Source organism: Argentina silus (assembly GCF_951799395.1).
Source record: "Argentina silus genome assembly, chromosome: 17".
Lineage (NCBI taxonomy): Eukaryota > Metazoa > Chordata > Actinopteri > Argentiniformes > Argentinidae > Argentina > Argentina silus.
Genome location: NC_139671.1, coordinates 10,383,541 through 10,409,222, shown reverse-complemented (window position 1 = coordinate 10,409,222; position 25,682 = coordinate 10,383,541). Strand labels below are relative to the sequence as shown.

Here is a 25,682-nt window from a genome sequence, read left to right as displayed (position 1 = left end):
ATGAAAACTCGTTGATTCGAATGTTAAGTGGATGACTGACTGTTTCAAATGTTGATTGCTCCAAAATAGATTGGCTGCCTGATAATGCTCTACCTGGCTGGTGGGAGTGCAACTACTCATTTTATTCGGTCTCCTTTAAGTCACTTTCCCCCAACTGCCCCTCCTCATGCGCCAGAATGACGTTCTCTTCTTAGCCGTAGTTTCTCGCTTGCGCTGAGTGTAAGTTTGTTTCGCCACTAGAAAGTTTCAACGTATCGATTAATGTTGCAGGGATTACTTTTATAATATGCAATAATGACTTGTTGTGAGAGTATCAAGTCTGGACTACACATTTACGACAACTGGATTTGACAGGTAATCATTTATTTCTTCATTCTTTAGTCCAAGCCTTTCCCGGGTCGGAAAATACAGTACAGTACTTCCATTTATTGCGCATATTAATATTTTGAGGTTAATGCTGTACATTGATTAATATAATGATAATGTGGAAACATCTTTATAACATTAGGCTATATATCTTTAGCACGTTAAATCCAAGAACATGTATATTATTTTCAGAATATGGTACTTGTAGAGTGATATATTTTCTCCAAATAGCTAGTTTTTGAGGAATAATATCTGGAAACTGAGGTGACACATTTATTTACTATTTCCCTTATAACAGATCCAATTGAATATTAAATAAGATGTAGAAATGTCTTCAGGTTTTGAAATATGAGTCATAACTCAAGAAAAAGAACTATTAGGGTAAACCCTGGATAATTTGGCAAATGAGTCTGGAGACTTTTTATATGTAATAAGTTTGTCAGGCCACTGGCTATACCTGAAGGTATCTGAGGTAAGGAGATGATCTCTCTGAAATGATGGCTTAGGCAATAGTGTAGCCATTCACATCAGGTAATTAGGTGTGGAAGTACTGTGGGATTGCAATAAACACATTTTTGTGGTTGCCACAGTAAATGTAACCCTGTAGAAGCTTGTAGTACAAGTCTAAAGCAAATGCATGACCTGTTAGTTAGGGATCAGTGTAAAATAGGCTTGATACAGAACAGTATGCTTAGGAATAGCCTATTCCAATTGTAATTACTAATATATGTTTAAAAGGTCTTCACAAGCTAGCCTTGTGCAGCTTTTGGGGGGCATTGTTCTCTGTGTATTTTGCCATAGGTTACCCTCATTTTTGTCAAAGTAAAAGCCAGTCAAAACAGTCAAAGGTTAATCCAACCCAAGAGAGGAACAACTGTCCTCTATCATCTGGTTTCCTTTACGCCCCCTAAATGAATAAGTGCTCCACGTCGCCTTAAACACATGTGGGGTATAGGTTCCTCCCTCCAGGGTTTATGTAGGCTTAATGTTCTTAATGACAAGAGTTATTTGATTAAGTGAGCCCTCATGCTGGAATGTGACAGCTCATGGGGTCAGGTGACAGACCTAGCTAGCATTGTTAGAGAATGTTATAGTTTGTCTTCTTTTTTCCATTTGGTCTAGTATGCCGTGGTAAATTGTGTAGCAAAACAAACCAAGGACAACTCATGCTACAACATTAGAATGGACAAGTCTAGACGTCTTTGAAATCACTACCAAATGATTTTCCATTAGGCAATTGCCAGGAGCTCCAGTAAGGTCATGGAATATACGTCTTCCATGTTGTGAAAAGGGATGACTAGCACTGCCTTTCTGTAGCATTTGAATTAAGCAATTGGTTCTAGCACAAATGATGATGTTGATTTTGGTAAAGGGCATTTTATGACCTCCAGAGTGCTGAGGACAACGTGTCTGGCTATCTGGGTGTACATGGCAAGACTCACCTGAGACACTGCCAATGCAAAAATAAGCTCTCTATATTCATAGGGATGAACACACCTCTCAACGATAGCTGTGAGATATCTGAGGTGTGGTAGCACACTTTCAATCACTGTTACCTCCTCTCATGATACATGATACAAGAGGCCTAGGGGGTCTATTTGTGAGGATTGTTCAACAGAGATCTAAGGTTTACTTAGTAGCGACAATCACAAAATGTCTACAGCAAGTGCTCCGGTTCTGCACAGTTTTATAACCTCTTAGAACAGTAGGGAAAGCCAGAATGATCAGGAATACAGCTGTATCCAATTATTCCAGGAATGCAGGGCCTTTGTATGAAAAAGCTGGGGAGAATATGGCTGGCTTTCTCAAAGCCTTTTCTTCTCCCCTTTCCTTCTCAGCTGAGCTCCTCTGGAAATGCCACGGCACCCTCTCTGATGTGAGGATGAGAACCTACACCCGTGGGGCCCCCACAGTGTTCTTCATAAGTCTACTGTGGCCCCTGGTGGCCCTGGTGGTGGTGGCGGAGGATGTGGACCCCAGCGGAGGGATCCCGTTCATGGGAGGGAACTACGATGGCCACCCCATGCTGTACTTCGGTCAGGGGGAGGTGGAGGAGCTGCAGTCCTCGGCTGCTGGAACTCACCGGGACATGGCCAGACGGATACGGGAGGCAGGGGAAGCCATGCTGGAGCGCCCTGATGAGTACCTGCCCCCCTGGAGCCCTGCCGAGTTCAGTGCCCGCTGGAATGAGGTGTACGGAAACAACCTGGGAGTGCTGTCCATGTTCTGCCTTCTCTACCCACACAGGGCGGGAGCGCTGGACATGGCCAGGGATTACATGGAGAGGATGGCAGCTCAGCCTAGTTGGTATATTTTCTGTCTTTGTTTCTCTTATTATTTTTTGCGCTTGTCATAGGTATTCTTGAAGTTGCCATGTTTATTTTCTGTTAACTGTCAACACAGTATTTATAATGCAGTTGTCTTTTCCATCAGTGTATCTTACCAAGACAACGTAACCTAAGGAGATAAGAGACCAATTTGTCTTTACCCCAGTGTACAAGAGGAAGGGCCAAAGAAAATAACTTTGTGTGAAATATAAGAATGTTAGCTTGGGAAGCTTGGGAATGTTGCTTTCCTCTCTTGCAAATGGAGCCACCCTCCTCTTGGGATCCCTGTTGTTTTATGCTCTCTTCTCAGCATTCAGCTTAAGGCCCCGGCCACACCAAGCTATGCTATCCATTCATTACAGATTGATGATGATGACCCAACTATTTCTCAATGGGAGTCATCTGTTGACGCATGATACTGATCTATATGGGGAATTTACACATGCTGTCTGATATCTGTATTTCTCCTCCCCATCACTATGTGCCTACTGGGGTTACATGCCAGTTCAACCCCCTCAGAGGACGTTTGAGTCAGTCCCTCCAGAGTATCAGTGTTCATTTTCCTCTGTTGCCAGAGCTGGGGGAGATACATTGTGGTCCGATGGGCCTGTGGTCCAGGAAATATGTTTAGCAGCTGTTTGAACTCATTGCTGAACATGCCCCGTTCAAAGGAAATGAAATGTTCAGATGTGAGCTGAATGGCCTGGTGTAGCTCAGGACTGGTGAGAGGCTCAGATACTCACTTCACCCGGGGTCCCAGAGGAGTTGCATGTGAAATTTCATCTGCATCCCACGTTGCTCTGCCCCCAACATAAGGGAAGGTCATCTTTGGCTTTGTGCTTCCTCCCACCACCATGAGTTCGCAACATTTGTGCACAGCAACATTTGTGCACAGCAACATTTGCATAGTTTTCCTGCCTTTATTATAATTGTTTGGTTTCTGTATTTGCCTTGATACTCAAGCTTTACTTCAGGTGACTCAATTTGAGCTTACTCAACTACACAACAAGACCGTGGAAAACTTCAGCAGACTTTCTCTTTAAGTTTGGAAATGCATTATAAGAAGCTCCTGTTAGCACTCTGTATGTCACAAGCCTGTATGTCACAAGGATTTCAGTGTTAAGGAGGGGTCGGTGACACAAGAGGCAAAACATTGCAATGTCTTAGCCAATTTAGTCATGGCGCCTGTGCTCTGAGTGTCTTGTCTCTGCTTTTAGCTGATGTTCTTCCCTTTTTATGTTATATTCAGATATATGCTGAGCATTACCTCAGCTTCTGATTTTTTATCCTCTTCTTAGCCATCAGCTACAGTCCTTTGTTCGAGCCACCCCTTTAAGAGGGAAAGGAGATTTTTCTCAGGATAAGTGTTATGGGTTACAGTACATGCACAGTTTAGCATTAGTACAAATTGCAAACCTTTCTTACAATATTTATGTCTGTGCCACAGTTGAAAAATGAAAACCCACCAAGCACATTTTAACAACACACAATGTGAGTTCTCTCTTCACCCACATTTTTATTATGGCCTCTGAAACTCACAGGGATCCTTAAAAGTGGCTCCAGGAATCAGTCAACTGTGGTATACATGACCTTCAATTACATCTCCAACAACTTGTAGAGAGTGAGAGGAGAACCATATTCCAACAGGGAAACTCGAGTTTGTGGCATACTGGTCCCTGGTTGATTTTCATGCAGTCCGTGTGTAAACATACAGCAGAGACGTTTTGTATGCTTTGGCTTAATGTAATATACAGTTCAGCTGTGACATAGAATTACTCTTCAGTCGTTACAAGTCCTTTTACAGTACATTAAACTTGTTTGGTGAACCAAAGCCTGTCATCAAAAAACATTAGAACTCCTTTTGATGAATACATTTAAAAGAAAAGGTCCTTTTAATTTAATTTAATTTAGACCCAGTTACTGTAGAAGGCAAACGAATTTCAAATGAACTTCAGCAGCTCGTTGACAGATTTGCCAAAGGGTAGCTGCAGTATGTATTTGATGTGTTGAAACAAAAAAGAAGAATTATGGATTAATGGATAGCAGATGCTTTGATATCTGGTAAAAAATTACGTTTATAGGTCCACCTCATGAGTGTAATATAGACTTTAACCTATTTATTTTGTATTGAAGGACATTCTGAGTGAAATCTTAGCAACTGCACGAATAACAGGGTTTTTGGATTCTCATTTTATTGCCACATCTGTATTTTCAGTGTAATTCTATAATTACACACAATGAGCTATTTTGCAGGTGTTACATGGCATTAATGCATGGTCAGGACTATTTTGCCACTTAAACAATAAGTAGCTTTTACTAATACAAGTAAATCAGCATTTTTAGTTGCAAGCTAAGAAATTGCACTTAAAAACAGCTCTTTAAGCTGCAGGATGTGTTGTAGTTGAACTGACAGCATGTTCAAAATGCTGTTTTGTTGTTTTGTGTTTCATTGCAAAGTGAAAAAAAACGGTGATGATAAGAAGCTCTGCCAAAGGGCTGGAGAAAGATTACTGTAGGTCTACACTATTGATAACTTTCCAGACTCAAAAGATGTACTTTTCAGTATGCAGTGTTGCTTGATCCAAGACTACTTACTGTGTACGGGTGGTACTTAAACACATTAACATTAAACACATTAAATTCTCTTTACAAAGTTATGAAATTACACAATGATAACCAGTATTCCATCCCACAAAACAAATCACAGATTACTCTTGTGTAGTTAATTAGCTGTCTGTCTCAATCTGTGTTGCAGGTTGGTAAAAGATGCACCATGGGACGAGGTTCCTCTGGCCCACTCCCTGGTTGGGTTCGCCACAGCTTATGACTTCCTCTTTGAGTACCTGAGCAAGGTGCAGCAGGAGCACTTCCTGCAGGTGATCGGCAACGCTACACGCTACATGTACGAGAAGTCCTACGTCCGCGGCTGGGGGTTCCAGTACCTGCATAACCACCAGCCCACCAACTGTGTGGCCCTGCTCACTGGCAGCCTGGTGTACATGACCCAGGGTGAGTATTGAGTGCTGTTATCATGTGTAACAGAAACAATGTAATTACTGCATTGTCAGCTTTAGACCATAGATAGATTGGTAGTTATTTGTTCCTTTGTGGATTATTGTGGTCTCCTCTCTCTGGCAACTTGATTTTCCTCTGTCACATTCTTCCTCCTTTACTTTAAATCACTCACATGTTAAATGGGTGGTTGCTTTCCAGCTCCATATGACATGAGTGAGATTGGTTCCTCAGGGGAGGTTTGCCAGCCCCCTTTCCCTGAGGAGAGAAACATTCTTGACTGGAATTTCAGTTCAGTCAGTCCGGGGTTATCCTCCATAGCTTCGCCTAATCCCTCATAATTGTTTCTCCAGCCAGAGACTCTCCACACGATTCCATGACATTCTTCTTGGGGAGTGTGTAAGGAACGTTGAAAAAAAGGCCTCATTACTTCCTGCTTATTTAAAGTGGTTCCTCCTATTGTTTTTGTTTCAATTTCCTGAGTATTTTTTATTGTCGGTTTTATCCAGAAAGGCCAAATGAAGGTGAAGTTATGTTGTTTTTTCCAGCAATCCTACACTGCAGCTTGGTTCGTTTACGAGAAACTGTCTCTGATGTAGGAGAATGAGAGTTGATGTGAAATAGATGACAGCAGGCTTATAGAGATCAGTGTGGTCACCGTGGTTTTCTTTGAGGCTGTTTTATGATAGAGACGCCCTAAGAGGGGCAAAGAGAAGGGGGCATGCAGACTCAGGAGAATTATAGCACCCTGTCTTTGTTTAGCTTCAGCTGGTATGTTTCGAGCCAAGGAAAAACTGCCACAGTTTGCTCCAGCTAGGGTTGTTAACTCCTCTGTTACCTGAGGAAAAACTCATTAACATTTTGGACACAGCTTGTTGTTTTTGAGCTGACAAAATGTACATAGAGCTGACGTTGTGCAATGAGGACGTTCAGCGGGGATGATGTTTTCTTGGTTTTGGACAAGTGACGAAATGTTACTCTAAAGATAGCTAACATTAAATTTGCCATGAGTATGACAGATTGAGAAAAGTTGCATATTGTGAGCTGCTCATTCTTGGACCGGCTAATAGGCCTAACTCAACTCTTTTACTGTGTGCAGATGACCGTATTAACTTACTGCATTCCTGTGTCATAGATTTACAGTATCATTCATATCCTGTGCAATGGTATGACATTTCATGCAAATATTATTCTGTCCGGACCTCAGTGTCTTTATGGAACTTTGCCAGTAGATCTAAAGTACTGCCAGAAATGAAGAGCTTGCATTGGCTCCATGTGAGATTTCTTTCTTTCAGAACCATTGTATTTCATGGAATCAGGGATCCCAAGTGAAGCATTTATTCTTGGAAGTACTGTAATGAGGGATATGCGCAATATAATGAAAAGAAAGGAAGGGATCTTTCAAAAGCATAAATCCACTTAAGTCATCTTTTGGGCAAGTTAAATGTTTTTTCTGTATCGTTTTAGGTCTTTATGATGATGCAGAAGTGATATTATATCAGCTCTGTCCAAAGGGAGAGCCACAGGGAGAATGTGGATAAGATGACTAGTTCACAGGACTGCAGATTATGGGATAAGTGCATTCCTGATGCAGGTGTCTGCATGTTGCCGCTTGGCGTCTGGGCTCTTAATTGGACTGCAGAGTGTGTGCAGTTTACCATGTGTTCATCAGTGGTTAACCCAATGAGTCACCTCTGCCTAACGACCACCTAGGTGTTATTTAAGCAATAATGCCCTCAAAGCCATGATTTATCACAGTATTGTCAGGTACGGGGAGTAGCCGAGTACCGAAAAAGACTTGGGAATGTGGGAACAAGGGAATGTGATAAACAAATCTACTGCTGCATATGAATATTATATCAGGTGATTTAATCGTAACGTTATCATTATTGAAATCAAGGTTTCGAACGCCTCTCGGCCAATCACAATACTCATCAAACTGTTTTTACAAAAGTTGTTTTATAAAGGTTTTATGAACTACTGTAGAATTCTGAGACGCACCAAGTCCCCAGCACAGACTACATAATGTTGTCATATTACACAATATTTTTTTCATCGTTGACACTTGATTAACTTCTGAAAAACAGAGTATAGGTCTACTCTGTTATCCAGAAGTTAATCAAGTGTCAGCGATGTTCAATGTGAAGAATTATACTGTAGGCCTATTGTTCTACCTCCTTAGTTGATGCTGCATGATGTCTAGGTTGCATTAAGCAATGATGTCTAGATAACATTAAGCAATGATGTCTACTCACATTAGATTAGATTAGATTAGATTAGATTCAACTTTATTGTCATTGTGCAGAGTACAAGTACAGAGACAACGAAATGCAGTTAGCGTCTAACCAGAAGTGCAAAAAAGCAGAAAAGTGCAGTGTGAACAGTATATACAGGTAGTGCAGTATATGCGCAGTATAGTAGTGCAGTATAGTATAAGTAGTGCAGTGTAAGCAGTATATGAATGAGCAGTAGCATTATAAGCAGAATAAATAGAATGCAGTATGAACAGTGTAAGCAGCATATGAGCTGTATAGGCAATGCAGTATAAGCAGTATATATGTATTAATAGTAACATTAGAGTAAATAGCAGAATAAGTATGGAATCTAGTATGGTCTACGCCTTCTTGGTTGTTAAATGCAGGTGGAACTCTTGGCACACCCCGATCATTGGCTTTGTCCAGTAAACCTTCTTGTCACCCGTTCTTAGAAATGAAGAGAGATTCCTCTCGATGACTGCCTGTATAATGGGTTAACAAATTCAAAGAGTAAAACGGCATGTCAAACGGCACCATAGAAATAGTAAATGAACTGACCTCTCACATTCCTTCTGACTCCAGCCTAATGGTTTACTGAACACCTTTCCCAGGCAGCTCTCTAAGTGCAGAAGACTAATGTGTAGTGATGGGAGCCTCAGACCTGCAGAGCCAGTAACATCACTAACAGCATGGGTGAAGGCATGGATAAGCCCTCAGCATGACAGCAACATTATCCCCTCGGCCAGTCAATTAGGTAAACTAGGCACATCATTAGAGCCCAGGGGGCTGAAGGAAATTGCTTTGGAGCACAGAGTTACTGTCTGACTGTGATGGAGCCATGGCCGGTGTGTGTGTAGTGTGATTGACCTCATATGGGTCATTTAGATTCTTGGAGCACTGCCGTCATAGTGTTAACCAGATTAGTCTGTTTCTTACTGCTGAATTGCATTGAGTTGTGTTATGCTTTTTTTTAATTTATTTTTTTATGTTAATCTTTTCGAATCCATTTAGTTTATTCAATACATTTTTCATGTATTCCTATTTACACTTATGCAATATGCCCTTCTTATCTAATAATGGAAACTGAGGAACAGTCTAAACAGTCTGCCTAGCCTGAAGTGTGGAACTGGAGTGTGAGCGTGAGCATAGTGAGACGGTGTTTGTGTAAATGTGGTCTTTGTATGGGAAGAGTTCCTGTTTGATGGTAAATACCTGCTCCGTGTAGGCCACTGGTCTCTCTGCCCAAACCAAACAGGGGGGAGGACGGCTCCATCTGGGTGGGTGAATCTAGCAGTCCGCTGGGTGGGTGAATCTAGCAGTCCGCTGGGTGGGTGCCAACCACCATGGATCCACTGGGATTCCTCAATGAACTGTGGCTGGAGTGTTTATGTGGTCACTTCTTCTCATAGTAAACTCTATGTGTGTGATCCAGAGAGAGACGCTATACATCAGCCTGGCGTACTGTAGAATCATACTTTCCATGAAGTGACTACAGAACTGACAGTGTGTTGTGTGTGTAAGACGTTGTGTAATGGGAGTGGAGTGACTGAGTACCTTTAACTGTATTTGGTTTACTACGACTAACCTCACTTCCGAGCACACGTTGCTGGTACTCGTAGCTACGTTGTGACCTCTAGAGCAATGTTTCTCAGATGTTCAGTTGGGACCTACTGGCAGGCCGTGGTGTAATACTGGGTACTTAATATTTGTTTTGTTTACTTGGTGGTGAACTGTTCAAAAGCTTGGGCGGGTCATAGCAAACAAATGTTTTGGAACCACTGCTCTAGAGGCATGCTCATGACTGACAATGCTTCCTGGTAAAAGCCTGGCCTTTAACTGATGCTGGTTTCTCTCCTTGTTCCAGGTTATCTTCAGGAAGCCTACCTGTGGACCAAACAGGTCCTGGACATTATGGAGAAGTCCATGGTGCTTCTGCAAGATGTGACGGACGGCTCGCTCTACGAGGGGGTGGCCTATGGGACCTACACCACCCGCTCTTTGTTCCAGTACATGTTTCTGGTGCAGCGCCACTTCTCCATTAGCCACTTCGACCACCCCTGGCTACACAAACACTTTGCCTTCCTGTACAGGACCCTCCTGCCAGGTAAAGCCCCATGTTATGTGCTGTGTTAGCTCAATATTCTTGTGTTATGCTTTGTTACCCCCCAGGTGTGCGTTCACTTTAATGTGACAGATTAAAACTTGGATTGGATTGGTTTGGCTATTCAGTGCGAGTCAGCAATCTGTGAATAAGTGTTTATCCCCTTGAGGCACCTGCCCTGCACCCAGCATCCTACTTGGCAATGTGGCCCATGATGTAAGTAGATTAGGCATGAAAAAACCCCTCCCACATTGGAGAGTAGTGACTACTCTTTTGTCCTGATATGGGGTATGCATGCGTGCAGTTATTACCTTACTGGATGCCTGTCAAAGCTGTGCTGAGGCTGGCCCATCTCCTCTCCTGACTGCCCTGAGAGACTTTGGTCTGAAGGTCAGGGGGAGGTCAGCTGTGGAGGAGGGGGGCCTCAGGTCAGGCCTGGACATTTCACAGCCCCCTGCCAACAGTTTCGGTATTATGACTGGGCGGCACTGCAGCATTCAGAGAGCAGCTCTAATTACATCAGCCAGGAGAGCCCCAGTCCCACACCCACAATGCCAGCTTTCTCTCCCAGACAGCCAGTCAGGGATCGCTTATCTGCTGAGCTGCCTGGATGATTCCACCCGTGGCCCCTATATGTGTCTGTATGTGTACAGTTGATGGGGGGTTGATGGTGTAGTTTAGACTGTAAACACTAGCTCCATTTTAAATGCATCATCACCTCAGTGTCCTGCGCATACCTCACAGTATTTGACATGGAGGATATTTGACATGGGGGATTTGTTTGTTCAAGGTATAGCTTAGCATTACGGCTGGAATGTCATAAACAGGCACTATTTATGCAGCGTCTAATATTGTATATTGCAGTTGCTGTTTTTGGCTTACAAGTGGTTTATTTTACGATTAAAATTTACTACTTTTTACTAGGTTTTAGGATCACTTTTCACGCCAAACTGCCATTGTTTTCAAAAGATCCTCAGAGTGAGCAACATTAATGGAAACATTGTGTGTTTGAAAAAGGTTTCAGTCACAAAGCCAATGAACTTAGAACATGGTTTAGATTAGATCATCTTATTTTCTCCAGTAAAGGAAATTAATTATACATTCTGATGTATTTCATAAGTTATTTAATCAAGATTCTATCACACTGTATAAAGGTTTTTGTCGCCAAACTGTGTTCTTAACATTTCAAAATCCGACTTGTTCACTAGTAAGTGTACAGTATAGCTGTCACTTCATACAGCATTTGTCTTAGATTGATGATAATAGTATTCAATATTCCTCTGACAAACCAGTATGAATGGTCACTGTTGAAATTGTATTGCCTCTATATGTTAACTGTAAAATAATCTGCATAGATCTTTGACGCTTGCCTGCTCCTCACCAGGGTTCCAGAGGACTGTAGCCATTGCAGATTCCAACTACAACTGGTTCTATGGGCCAGAGAGCCAGCTGGTGTTCCTGGACCGATATGTTATGCGCAACGGCAGTGGGAACTGGCTGGCTGAACTGATCCATCAGAACCGGGTGGTGGAGGGGCCAGGGCAGGCGGGGAAGGGCCAGAGATGGTGCACACTGCACACAGAGTTTATCTGGTGAGTCACTCTCTGTCGGTCTGATACTGCATGACGTGTGCAGTCTCCTTGTAGTTCAAAGAGCAATCTGGGATTGGTACCTCTGTGTTTTTACTTTTAAATTAATTATACATAGCCATTGATTTCTGAAGAATATAACTGATAGATGCCTCATTAACTTAGAAATGCCTCTTACCCCAAAATATAAGCTTGTTTTATTCCATTGTTTGTAAACAATGTACTTGTAAACAAACCCTGTATAGATTCAAAACATGGTTACAACTATCAATTTGATGTCATAGATGGTCAGTCATGCATCTATAGCTCCGTCTATGAACTTAAGAGAGGTTACATTTCTACAGCCCCATCTCTCAGCTGTTTACCCAAAAACGTGGTGGGGAGACCACTTTGTTATTGTTTGAATCCCAGATTGCCCCTTTAAAGGGAAATAATTAAGAAATCAACTTCATGAGATTTTATGTTTGCAGTCAATAGTTCAATTGTATTTAAATTCCAATTTGATGCCATACTGTAGGGAATATGCTTTCTGAATAAAGGGAACAATGAAATTATAACTTGATTACATGTTTTTTGTGTGTTTTATCTTCTTCAATTCACCAGGTATGACCCAAGCCTGACCTCAAAGCCCCCTGCAGATTTCGGTACATCCCAACTCCATTACTTTGAGGACTGGGGAGTGGTTACGTATGGAAGTGCTTTACCCGCTCAGATCAACCGCTCATTTCTCTCCTTCAAGTCGGGGAAGCTGGGAGGGCGTGCCATATTTGACATTGTTCACAGGAACAAGTACAAAGACTGGATCAAAGGCTGGCGGAACTTTAATGCCGGACACGAGCACCCTGATCAGAACACCTTCACTTTTGCTCCCAATGGTGTGCCATTTATCACTGAGGCACTGTACGGGCCCAAATACACTTTCCTCAACAATGCAGTCATGTTCGGACCGGCTGCCTCAGACAGCTGTTTTAAGCCATGGGCCGGTCAGGTCACTGAGTCATGTGACTCTAAGTGGCTGAAGTACAAGGTAGGGCTGGCGGCTGATACTCAGGGCAGGGTGGAGGCAGCCCTGGAGAGGCAAGGTATGGTGTTCATCCGTGGGGAGGGTCAGTCGGCCTACAACCCCGACCTGAAGATCAAAAGCTTCCAGAGGAACCTCCTGCTGCTCCATCCCCAGCTGCTGGTCCTGGTGGATCATATCCACCTGGAGACGGACAGCCCAACCAGGGTCATGAGTGCCTTCTTTCACAACACGGACATGCCCTTTCAGAATGCAAAGATAGATGGTGTGCATGGAGCCTTTATCAAACACGGGGATGACTCCTATAAAATGTTCTGGATGGATGACACGGGCTTCAGTGAAAAAGGGGTTTTAGGGTACTGGAATTATCCCCGCGGATATCCTTATAATGGCTCTAACTATGTGAATGTGACAATGCCTCTCAGGTATCCCCACACCAGGGTGGCCTACATCTTCTTTGGGCCTGGGGTGGATGTACAGAGCTTTAGCCTGCGCGGCGATGCTCAGAGGGTGGATATTTACCTAGCCACCAACGAGCACACCTACACCATCTACCTGCTTACAGGAGAGGTCACCAGCAAGCCTCTGTTTGCCATGGTGCTGGTGGACCAAAGGAAGATAGTGTTTGAGAAGGCAGCAGGTGTGCAGGACAGCTCACCGGAGGAGGTGGAGGAGTATGTCAATGTAGTGGAGGACAACCTCCAACATGCCAAACCTGTCTTTCAGCAGCTGGAGAGACACATCCTGGGGCGGGTGCTCAACACCGCTAGCTTCCGCAAGACTGCAGAGCGCCTCCTTCAGTTCTCTGATAAGAAGAAAACAGAGGAGGCCATTGAGAAAATGTTTGCTCTCACAAAGAAACAGGGCAAGGGCAAAGGGGCCAAGAAATTGACCCTTGTGGACAAGCTGTCTGACAACCTGCCAGACATCTTTGCACAGATTGAGGTGAGCGAGAAGAAGGAGAGACAGAAGCACACAAAGCGTATATCTGAGGAGATCCCAGAAGAGGGAGATGGGGACTCCCGGGCCTTTATGGATTATGGAGACAACCGCAAAGGCAGAAAGGGGGGCTTCGTAAAGGGCCGGAAATACAAGGAGATCCACTTGGTGGCCACAGCAAGGAGTGATAGTATGATGAGCACAGCCTCTTACATAAGACTATTCCTCATTCTAAACATAGCCACGTTCTTCCTGCTGTTGGCTGTGTTATTGACACGCTTCCAGAGAGGTCGAAGTCTGCACACCCAGAGGTGTTTCTATGGCATTCTCCTCATTGACAGTTTCATCTTACTCTGTCTTTACTCCTCCTGTTCTCACTCGCAATGTTGACATCATCAAAGTGTGACGAGGGATCGTCACTGCACAGACCTACTGAACTGTTGTAGTTCATGATGAGTGATAAATGCACCATACACCTCAGTCTGAGCCAAGTCTACCTAATGGGTGTCCAGGAAAAATTAATTCCAAATAGGAATTGATAGATTACCAAGATTAAGCCAGACCACCTCTAAGATCATAAGCTTCTGTGGAGCGATAGAATTGAGTCTGTGTGAACTTGTCATGTACAGTATGTAGACTTCCTGCCTCATATAAGATCTCCACGGCTAGCCACTAAAATGCAGAGATGTCTCTCTCTGTATAGGAAATTTGACATGCTATCTTAGTCTTAAAGAATATATGAAAAATGTATATATGTTCAAACAAGATATATTTTTGTGGTATTATTTTCTACTCTTTGTAATTAAATAAGAACACATATCCATACATGTGCAATGTTATTGTGGGTGTGTATTTGCTTTCGTCTGGTGAATGTGTGGATTAAGCAACTGAGATACCTATGTTACCTCAGACATTGGTCCTCTATGTGTCTACAGCGGCAGCTTGATACCATTGCATTCAACTAAATTGGCTTGGCTATATTGAAACTGGGTATGTGAGGAGGGCCTTTGTATTGCTTTGTTTGTCAGTTAGGATGTTTGGACATAAAATGGTTGGGAGGGAAATAGAGAACAGTGACTCTGTCAGTAATGGATTGTGAAAGGGAGAACAGAATTCTGAGAGAGGGGGTTGGTGAATGGAGGGCATTGGTTGAGAGAATTTTGCAACAAGTGTAAATAGTACTGTACATATTCATACAACTGAATCTGTCCTCAAATGATTGTGTACAATAAAGTTGTCCTCCGATTAGGGGGTTGGTGGCAGGAAAAAGTGATGCAGCTATATTCACTCACCCGTGCTCACACACAAACAAATGGAGGAGAGACATGCAAACAATGAACTCAAAACAATGGAGCGATGTAACAAACAAACTGCAGTAAGTAATTAACAGTCATACTCTTCATTCATTCATAGATTTGGCTTTGTTTAACCAAAGCCATGAATCAGACTTCCACAGAACAGCATGTTCAACCAAAGCCATGAATCAGACTTCCACAGCAGTGCTTTGCACATGTGAGGATAGTCCTTTACTCCAAGTGCTTCTGTACAAGTCTCTGTTAGTTAGCCACATTCCCAGACATGTCTGCTGAAAATGTGCAAGTCAACACAGTCTAGACACATGAGTCCTCAGCTTGCGAGTGGGAGAGGAGCTACAGTGTCGTCAGTTTGATTAGGTAAGTGTGAGCACTCAATCCTCTATGTCCTACAGTGTAAAGCCAATTAACTTCGGAAAGCAAAAGGCTTACAACCAACACAATTCATTCTTCAATTCATTCATTCACAACTCATGAATAAACTCATCATCTAAATTATTTGTAGAAATGTTATTCAATAAAGAGTTTCAGTGCATTATCTAACATGTGATGAAACAGGGAACAGGTATCATCAGTCATGAATTGAGCTCCTCAGGCAACTTGTCTGTTATCATTCATCTCAGTGGCAGTGATAAAAGGTGATCAGAATGTTTGAATAAAATCCTCAGGTGGCCTGAGAGGTCAGCATCTCATGAATGTATGAACCATGACCTTTGACACATTTTCATCCTTAACCAACTTCACCTGAGTCCCTATGAACAGGAGAGGGAGGGAGTGGCAAGTCGACCTATGTGCAAAAACATTTCTGACTTTCCAATACTCCATTTGTTTTCATCAGATGATCATTACCAGATGTGCTCCTCCATGTTCACTTATGTAAAGGTGACTGGACACAACACACCCCAGGCTCCCATAATAACCCAAGATACAGCAGGTCAATCGTCAATAATTTTCGATTGCACCATTAATTAAAGTTGATTGATAATTTAGTTTACAAAAATACAGATTTGTATGGGCCTATAGAAAAAAAAGACGCACACATCACTGTGTGACCTCCTGATGTAGCAGTTTACCCTCCCCAAATCTGTGGGGGAATTTGGAAAAAGCTGACCCAAGCCCAGCGTCGAGGAAACATGACCTAAAAGGTGCAGAACATACACGAGTAGTATGCTGCCACCTGTTGTCACCTTCTCGTCACAGATCTTGCTATGTTTGATCCGCAACACTAGATGGCGCTGTAACTTTTCCAAATAGCGTTGATAAAACCTTCTCGCTCTCCGTTATTTTGGAAATGTTGGACAACCTTCATCACTCACGGAGTTCAGTACGTCGTTATGTCAAACATGGGTGCACGCGTTTCACGAATGTTTAGAAATTTTAATTTAGAAAACAGGGCTCATCGTATGATTGGGAAAGAAAAACCTGATGTGGCACCCCGACACCCAACTAACATTCTTCCACCTGAAAGCGCAGAGGGTGAGTGTTGGTCGTTTTGTCATTGGAGAACTTATTGTGTCGCTAACTGACTGAAACTGGAATCGGGCCGGGGGTCATCTCAGTCCTAGCCGAACGTAGCTGAGGGTTTTGCCCTGGGGTGGCACTGTCTGCAGCATATTTACATCTAGCCAAAGTCGTATAATACAGCCACACTTTGTATGCTGTGACACTGACATTGGAGTCTTTTAATCACTTTTCTATTTTCTTTCAGTTGCTGAGATAGCTGATGCCATCAACAAGAAAAACGACCCCCTCCTGTCGTTACTGAAGTCGGTGTATGTGGAATCAAAGGACCCCACAGCAGATGTAAGAATCTGTGTGACATGTCTTACGTAGCTATATGCGTATCTTGCGTTTATACCTTACATCTTGTTACCTACCCTATTAGGCGCACCACTCTGCCAAATGGAAGTGATGTTCAGTTCTAATGTACCACTCTGACCTGGCTTACAGACCAGTTTGGTGACATAAGCATGTTCATTCTATAATGTGTTCATTTCATTCAGTGATGTTGACCTTGTGTCCACCTGATCACACTGGGACACAGACTCCACGAGGTGTATCCTAATATGTTTACTATATGATGCTAGACTTCATATGCTTGATTTTCAACACTGTTTTAATCCCAACAGACTTCAAAGGTGATGACTGAGGAGAAAGAGGAGGAGCGCAGACCACTGAAGTTTAGCCTCCCTGGAGACCCATATAACATTGTGGAGATCACTGATGTTCCCAAAGGCAAGCTGTCCATTGTTGAGGCCCTCTCAGCCCTCAACAATCACAAACGTTCTCCTCAAATATGGACACTGGACAAGGTTGCCCAGGAGTACTCTCTTGACTTGAAAGACACAAAAGCACTTATAGAATTCTTTATCCCCTTTGAATGTAAAATCATACCACCCAAGAACGAAAAGGCAAAACAGATAAAAGATACATAGGACCAAGATCTATCCTGGCCTTCAAAAGACAACCCAAGTCATCAGCAAAGTGCACTATGTATTAATTATTTATTATGTAAATTTATTTGAAGTATAGAAACATGGAACTGTGTATATGTTTGTTGTCTGTGTTCAAATGAAGATCTAAACACATTTTAAATACTTTTGCTTTTGTTTTGACAGAATCTTGTGTTACCACTGAATCTATTATCTAATCAATAAATTAAGCAATCTTAGTATATCTGGCCTGAACATCAGCTGAAATATGATATGATTCTTGGGTAGTAAGTTATTGACAGAAACGTATTTTGAAAAGGCCTTCATCACTGTACAGTATGTCAATACATTACTTGGCCACAGATACTTATCAGCTACAGACCTCGGGACCTGAAAGGTCAATATAGTGTCTTTATTATCTATGTAAGTTGACCAACACTTTGTAGATTTCAGAACATAAAAGGATATCCTCCTCTTCATTTGTCTTATAAACAGATGTATTTTTTTGTCATTCCTAATATGAGTGGATAACATTGAATATGTTTAACTGTCTAGAGGATGTAGATTCTCCACACCCCCTATATATATGTACAAATGTAGAATACCTCCTTTGTGTCATCAGATATCAGTCAAAACATTAATTTACTGTATAAGACAGCTACTATGTGTGATGCTATATATATTTTTTATTTTTTATTTTATTTTTCTCCTAACACAGAGATCATTTTCTGGCATATGTATGTATGTGCCATCCATTCTCAGAGAGAGTTATCTCTGTGCTAGGGAATGTCATCCTGCCTAAAATATTTATAGTTCATATTCTTTGCTGGGCTGTTTCCCAAAGAGTAGAACCATGTCGACAGAAAAAGGGATGGACATGTTGATCATATGGGTTCTTGAGTGACATTCAGTGAAGGTGTTGATGAAACCTTAATTCATGTGAAATGTTTGAGATAAGCCTAATGATTTATTATAGAAGAATGTATCCAGCGGGGTGAAATCCTAAAGGTAAACTGGTAATTTTCAATATGCAAGCTGAATTGCAATTAACTTCTTATAGTATTGATCCCTTTAGTATTGAGTGAATTAAAATGTGGAATGACCCCAACCCTTTGCCTAGGTTATTTACAGTATTGTCCAGGTGCCAGGGGTTAAAACACTCACATGGGTTACAATGAATGTTCTCTGCCCCCTCAGCATGCAGTGTCGAATGATAATTAAGATTATTTATGGGGATATGTCACGAGTGAGGGATTCCTCTATTCAGTGACATTAAGTGAATTTGAAAAAATGGTCTCTAATTGTTACCACTTGCTTCGCACACATTTTTAAAAATAAAGTATGTCGTTTTTTGCAGACTTCCTAATTATTAATCTTTTTTTTGTGTACTCTCATTTTGCAACAGGATGTGACTAATGGGCAGTGATCTATTACATCCACAATCTTCCTGACACAAGTCTTCCCAAAGCTTTCTCATGTGTGTGCCTGACATGCTTGGATTGAGTTCACATTCAACAGCTCTTTAGATGCTGCTGTTTTCCCATCACCTCTCACCAATAACTGTAGTTCCTGTGATGGTGGCTGAGGAGCACTGCTAGAATGAGTCACTCTGACTCACAGAACAGTCCTTGCTATTATCTCTACCAATGCTTTTTAATGTAGCCTAAAGTATGTTGTTTTACTACTGCATATGATATAGGCCTAGCTTGATTAGTGCTGACATTTCCAATGAAAATAATGTATTTCTTATAGGTCTTGATTATAGAAGTACATTGTATTTATAAGCCCTCTTGGGGTTCTCTCCTCACCTGCACATGTCTGTCTGTAATATGTTTTATTGGGACATTTTTTTCTTGTCTGCTACTTTGTTTGTAATCAGACACTTATTTAGATTGTGGAAATCTAATTATCAAAACGTACCATTTACAATGAATGTAAACTGGGAAATGGTGTCAGATTTAATTAGCTTTTGGTCGAGTTTGTTTGCTGAACTGCATAGGTTACAGTCTATGATGCATGTGTCAATGCTCTACAATCTAACAGTACAACGCCTATTCGCACGTGCCCCCTATTCCTGCAAGCAAACCAGACCAACCTTTCCACGACCGATAGGCGTTTTTCCATTTGAGCACCAATGATGGGTCCCAGGAGTGAGCCCTACCCGATCCTGGTCATGCTATTGGGCGATGAGACCGCCAGTTTTCGACGATACCGACAGCGACACAGTGATTGTAGTTTTTTAACAACAGTGGTGCAGTTCTACTGTGGACCTCGCATTGTGGAAGGCAACATAAACGTTCTCGCATTAATAACAGGATGGAGTGAACTCAAATGGAATGTCAGACTATCGATGTCTTTGATGTCCGTTTTATGGCATAGTTTTGGAAGCTGTGCGTGATTTTCGTGTCTTGGAGAACCCAGTCGTTGGGAAACAAAGCGAGTGATACGCGGAGCTACATTTCACTTCACGGTTTGGTTTAATTGTGTAGGTGGTATCGCCGGTGAATATATTTTGTCTAAATCGTTAGGTGATTGTAGCCTATCATTCGCTACTGTAGCCTGCAACTGTAGCCTATAAATGCGCCATTGACTTCTGACTACCAGGAATACATTCATAGAAAAAGCATCTAGATGGCGAGATGAACCTCTAAAAGACTGATATTCACAGCCCGGACAGTCCGTACCGACTAGATCTAATGCGGTCGATCTTGTTCTAACTGAAGCATAGAGAAATAAAGGTAAATCCATTCATTTTATTAATCTCATAATGATAGGTGGATTCGTTGTGGTTATGGATTCAGTAGTCAACGTTTTAGTGTAAAACAAATCTGGTGGCCCATTTCTAAATGTTGATGCTTTATCATAGATTATTCAATTCATCATGTGATACGTCCATAATTTCCATTATGTATATATGTGTTATATATGTATGCCAATAGCCTAGAATTTCACAATTTATGCAATATGAAGCATGACATGAAGATTATAGAAATGTAAGAGGCTCTCCTCATTTAAAAAAAAAAAAAAAAAAAAATAGGCCTGCCCAGGTTGTCTGACAATTAATACAATAATTTCCTGTGATGTGAATCAAATAGGCCTACATCCAAGGATCCATCACTTTGTCTTAGTCACAAACTCATATGTATAAACTCTTATCAACTCTCTTATCAGACTGTTCTATATCACTGTACCTTTCCGATCACATTTTAGTTCCCCATATCATAACTGAAGGATACATCTTAATCTTTCAATAATGAAATAAGCTATTTACAATTCTACATCATATTAAGTAGTAGATTCAATTAGTAATATTGACTATATGAAACACATACAACAATTACAGATTGCAGTAAAGCAACATTGTTTATGCAAACATGATTGTTTAGTTAATTTCTAGTTGTTGTTGAAAGGCTCTCAAGTATTTTGAAAGACAAATCACAGCAACGAGATACATTCTGGATGGCAGGTTCTTGTTGCTAGGTTCCACAACTACTCAACATGCAGCGTTATCATTGACTCCAAGGTATCAGGCAGACCCTTTTTAGCTGTTACTATGGTTTTTATTGATAAATGTACCTGATAATGTTTTCTTTTAATTTCTACCTATCTCTCTCACCTCACTTGATATTGTATTGTTCTGCCAAAAAATAGAATAGGTCTTGACCTAGTCTGGGTTTAAGAATCCTGAGCACCCATTATATGTATTCTGTTTGAGCATGACCGGTTTAAAAGGTTGATTTGACGGGTTAGAGTTGTATGTAGAAGGAAAGAAAAGCACCAATTATGTGTACTATATTTGAGCATGACCGGTTTAAAAGGTGGTGGGTTAGAGTTGTATGGAGAGGAAAGAAAGAAATATGTCCTTTGGGCTGCTTCAAAATGATGCTTTAGATTTCTCTGAAGTGCAGAATTTTAGGTGCAACAATCTTATCAATAGCGAAGGGAAAGAGCAGCCCAGCCTTATGAGCAGTCCGGAAGCAGACATATATTTTAGTTTTAGGCTTGTTTGCACACATCCTGTTGGTTTTTAATCATAAACAAGCTGTGCATATTTGTTACCCTGTTGTTAAAGTAGGATCCATGTGCAGCGCGCAATGAAGTTGTCTCAATATTATCACATAAATAACAGTCTTTCACGCTCTATTATTTTAGGCAGTATTTTCTGTTTTGACTGGTAAAGTGATGTCTGACCTCTTCTACTGTGTACAAGCTACAGTAAATAAATAGCAGGATAGCAGGATAACACTGCTTCCCAGCAGTGTACAAATTGGCTTATGGTAAAATAACAATTTACATTTAACTGGCAGTGCATTAATACCCGGTATCACTTTGTCTTCTCAATCGACGACCCATGTACTAAAAATAGAAATGAGAGAGCACATTTGAAAATGCTGCAAAACTGAGAACATATCACTGTCAAGGACAAGACGGCTTGCAGAGAACAAGTATATTTTGTCCCCAGAGAACATATGGTTAAAGCATTTACTGTTTGACATTTGCTGTGGAGCCATTGTAAATGACAACAGCAGGTCTAGAATAATAGTATCCAATGTTTATATAAGTGATAAGCTTTTTATTGCAGTCTTGAATTGTCCCCATATGAACATCGGCTTTTGTTCAGTGACATACAAAATCTCTCAGGCAGAACTTCACCTTGCCTCTTAAATAGTTGGTTGAAACAGAACTATAGCAAAAAAAAAAAAAATTCACCAGACTCATTGACGGGTAGCCTACTTTTTGCCGTGGCCATTTTGTCTCCTACCAAATCCTATGACGTCTTTACTTTCACCGATGATCAGATGATCACCATTTATTAGAGAGAATTAAATCTTTAAATTCATTTGGAACACCAGTTGCACCAGCCGTTGTAGAATTTGTATTATTAGGAGGAGGGGGGGGGGTAGTCTATCTTATACTCACTGTATTAGAGGCTTACAGTCTCATTCACTACAGCAGTGTAGGGATTTGGAAGGAAATGATGTTCTCTCAATCTCATTGATCTTCTTTCGAAGGGCCTAATCATGAAGACAGTGCATTACATAAAGATCCTGAGAGTTTTCAGTGTATCAAAATATATATATATACATTTCCCCTTTCTCTCCTCAGAATCTCTCATCCATACTAAGATGCTGGCACCTTCAGTTCAACTCAGAATACCTGCATCCAAGACGTCATGTTTTGTGAGAGAGCCCCAGTGACGATGCCTCAACCAAAACCTGAGCACCCCGGGGAAGAATGGTTTACTCCACTATCGTTCCCCTTGTGGAGGCAGGGGAGACCAACACCAGCCTCTGCTGCTTCGTCACGGCAGGGCTGCTGAACCTCTCTCAGCAATATCTCCAGAGCCAGAGTGACATGGAGGGCATCTCAACGAAAAACAGCTCTGTTGTCTCCAGGGCACCTCTGGACCCTGTCACGCCAACAGCTGAGGCACAGGAGAGTCTTCAGGGTGTCAGCCTGTCACTCCAGGTGTTCTTCTGCATAGCCATCATTTCTATTCTGTTGGTAGCCTTCCTTGGAAACGTGGTGGTCTGCCTCATGGTCTACCAGAGATCGGCTATGCGTTCGGCAATCAACATCCTGTTGGCGAGTCTGGCGTTTGCAGACATGATGCTGGCCATCCTGAACATGCCCTTCGCCCTCGTCACCGTGGTGACCACTCGCTGGATCTTTGGAGATGTTTTCTGCAGAGTGTCGGCCATGTTCTTCTGGCTCTTTGTCATAGAGGGCGTGGCTATCCTGCTTATAATAAGCATAGATCGTTTCCTTATAATAGTCCAGAAACAAGACAAGCTGAGCCCTCGCCGGGCCAAAGTTCTCATAGTGATCACCTGGGGACTCTCCCTCTGCTTCTCCTTTCCTCTTGCCATAGGTCACCCCTCCCTACAGATCCCCTCCAGGGCCCCACAGTGTGTGTTCGGCTACACCAGTGAGCCCGGGTACCATGCCTATGTGTTGCTCCTAATGCTGGTCTTCTTCTTCATCCCCTTCATGGTCATGATCTACACCTTTATGGGGATCCTGAACACTATCCGTCACAATGCCATCCGTATCCACAGCCACTCAGACAGCATCTGTCTGAGTCAGGCCAGCAAGCTGGGCCTCATGAGCCTCCAGAGGCCCTTCCAAATGAACATAGACATGAGCTTTAAGACACGTGCCTTCACCACCATCCTCATCCTCTTCTCTGTGTTTACAGTGTGCTGGGCGCCCTTCACTGCCTACAGTTTGGTGTCTACCTTCAGCAGTGGTTTCTACCACAAGGCCAATTTCTTTGAAATTAGCACCTGGCTCCTTTGGTTGTGCTACCTCAAGTCGGCCCTCAACCCTCTGATTTACTACTGGCGGATTAAGAAGTTCCGCGACGCCTGCCTTGATCTGATGCCCAAGTACTTCAAGTTTCTCCCTCAGCTGCCGGGCCACACGAAGCGACGGATACGACCGAGCGCCGTCTACGTGTGTGGGGAGCATCGCTCTGTGGTCTAACACTGGACTGGAAGGACAGACTTCACTGCCAATGTCATAGGTTTTTTGGGGGGGTTTTGTTTGACCATTTATCAATCTGCTCTCGCCAGTCTAATCATGATGAGTTGTGTATGCTGTTTGACAACAACAGTATGTTTTTTTTAGTTGTGTAGAATTTGTTTACGAAAGCATGTAAATTAACTGCTTAAGTGGTTTTGAATATGGTCACAAGACAGCCAGGATACATTTTGTCATTGATATTTCTATTTGAATGTTTTGTATGTGCCTATTGATTAGTCTATGCCAGTCAGAATGCTGCTATATCTGGTGAAAATGTGCAATTTCAGTGTACTGTACTTATCTTGAATGTAATAAAAATGTAGACATTTCTTACATTGCTACCAATGACTTTGGTGTTTACTTCTGGTTTGGTTTACCTCTGAGTGCTTTATCATGGTATTATGAGAGTTTTGATCCAATTATACTTTATCTTTGTAACTGTACATGTATGGTGAGGTTTACTCAAATGTCCATATATTTGTTTATCTCTTGATGACTTGGGCACAATAACTGGAAACTATTTTGAGGCCAGAATAAGTAGAGGAATGTCTGAAATGTTTGTCAATAAAGCTTGAGGTTTTTGAAACATAGGAAGAATGTAAATGGCTGAGGTCAATTTGGTTTTGATTGTATTCAGCAAGGACATTATGGCTTTGAATCCAAATAGTCTTTTCTTTAAAACAGTTATTGTACTGTATTAAAAAAATACACTCCTATGGTTCAGTCATATGCTACTGTACATATTTTACATGCAGCAAGGCCATTTTGTGTGAGCCTGATGTCTGATGTTTTTCACGAGGTTGGCATTAATTAGCTGCATCTCAGTATCACCACCAGTGGCTTCTCTTTGCTCTCTGGGACATGACTTCCTGTCATCCCCTCCACTGAATAGTTACTCACGTGTGAAATATTTCCACTGCATTCATGTATGGTTTCTCCACACACTTATTTTTAATAGGTCTGCATCCATCTTGGCTCCTGATATCCCACTCATCAATGTTGCATTGGTACCACCTGTTATGAAATACAGTGTTGAATATGGAAAAGAGAAATGATTAGCAGTCATGTCTGATGATGCACTATTTGGAAATGTTTATGCACATGGTTTGATATGCTAACAACATTTGGATATTGGACTGTAATTCTCTTCATGTATTTTGCATTTAACTGGAATAGATCATAATAAGTTAACCAATAATGTGATAGACTCTGAATTTCAAAGCCATGTCTTTTTAATATATACTTAAAAGACATGAAAGAGAGGGTAATCTCCGCAGACACATTTGGGACATTAACAGAGAGTAATTGAGGTTGCAGACAGGCCCCAGCATCATCCAGAACTGATGCCAGACTCTGAAAGGTCAGCGGGTTGATTTCTGTGGACATTTAGCCTCAAAGAGACGGCGGCCTCTGGGGCTCTTTCGGTCCATTTAGATAAAGATAATTCAAATGAACACATAGTTGTTCTGAGGTGATTCTTCTCAGCTTTCTGAATATAAAAGATGGTATTCTTAATCAGTTTCCTCTCTGGAATTCATTATTCTACCAGCAGTGACTAATGAGTATGCTTGGGGCTTTGAAGCTCACTTTAATCATAGCTCAGAACACTATTACTAAGCAACCGCAACTTGGGGTTGTCTCAAGAGAAGGTGTGGAGAAGGTGGATGTATTATTGTTCAGTTTTTTTCTTCCTCTTCAAGATCCTTGTGTTTATGCATCATAGGAAAATACATTCCAGTATATACAACATAGAGTATACTATAGCTATACAAGAGTAACAAAATGGTTTAATGTACAGTGTT

General features: G+C 41.8%; 3 protein-coding genes across 3 annotated transcripts; all 3 read left to right on the top strand.

Annotated features, from left to right (window-relative positions):
• The first annotated feature begins 212 nt into the window (after positions 1–212).
• On the top strand, positions 213–14,868 carry dse (dermatan sulfate epimerase). Its single transcript, XM_083688629.1, has 6 exons — positions 213–354; positions 2,205–2,673; positions 5,449–5,702; positions 9,825–10,064; positions 11,446–11,653; positions 12,254–14,868. Exons 2-6 carry the CDS (start codon positions 2,249–2,251, stop codon positions 13,998–14,000), a joined length of 2,874 nt encoding a protein of 957 aa, XP_083544755.1. The 5' UTR covers positions 213–354; positions 2,205–2,248; the 3' UTR covers positions 14,001–14,868.
• A 1,367-nt stretch (positions 14,869–16,235) lies between these two features.
• Positions 16,236–18,714, top strand: ndufaf4 (NADH:ubiquinone oxidoreductase complex assembly factor 4). The gene is made up of 3 exons (XM_083688436.1): positions 16,236–16,399; positions 16,632–16,726; positions 17,053–18,714. Exons 1-3 carry the CDS (start codon positions 16,258–16,260, stop codon positions 17,356–17,358), a joined length of 543 nt encoding a protein of 180 aa, XP_083544562.1. The 5' UTR covers positions 16,236–16,257; the 3' UTR covers positions 17,359–18,714.
• Positions 18,715–19,807: 1,093 nt separating this feature from the next.
• Positions 19,808–24,256, top strand: gpr63 (G protein-coupled receptor 63). Its single transcript, XM_083688456.1, has 2 exons — positions 19,808–20,093; positions 22,462–24,256. The coding sequence occupies exon 2, from the start codon at positions 22,591–22,593 to the stop codon at positions 23,839–23,841; it is 1,251 nt and encodes a 416-aa protein (XP_083544582.1). The 5' UTR covers positions 19,808–20,093; positions 22,462–22,590; the 3' UTR covers positions 23,842–24,256.
• Positions 24,257–25,682: the final 1,426 nt, after the last annotated feature.

Bases quoted from the DNA above. Each gene is read 5' to 3' on its own strand.
- dse (XM_083688629.1), top strand. From the start codon at position 2,249: ATGAGAACCTACACCCGTGGGGCCCCCACAGTGTTCTTCATAAGTCTA. The intron at 2,674-5,448 runs GTATATTTTCTG...TCTGTGTTGCAG, and splicing joins ATGGCAGCTCAGCCTAGTTG to GTTGGTAAAAGATGCACCAT. The intron at 5,703-9,824 runs GTGAGTATTGAG...TCCTTGTTCCAG, and splicing joins CCTGGTGTACATGACCCAGG to GTTATCTTCAGGAAGCCTAC.
- ndufaf4 (XM_083688436.1), top strand. From the start codon at position 16,258: ATGTCAAACATGGGTGCACGCGTTTCACGAATGTTTAGAAATTTTAAT. The intron at 16,400-16,631 runs GTGAGTGTTGGT...ATTTTCTTTCAG, and splicing joins TCCACCTGAAAGCGCAGAGG to TTGCTGAGATAGCTGATGCC. The intron at 16,727-17,052 runs GTAAGAATCTGT...TAATCCCAACAG, and splicing joins CAAAGGACCCCACAGCAGAT to ACTTCAAAGGTGATGACTGA.
- gpr63 (XM_083688456.1), top strand. From the start codon at position 22,591: ATGGTTTACTCCACTATCGTTCCCCTTGTGGAGGCAGGGGAGACCAAC.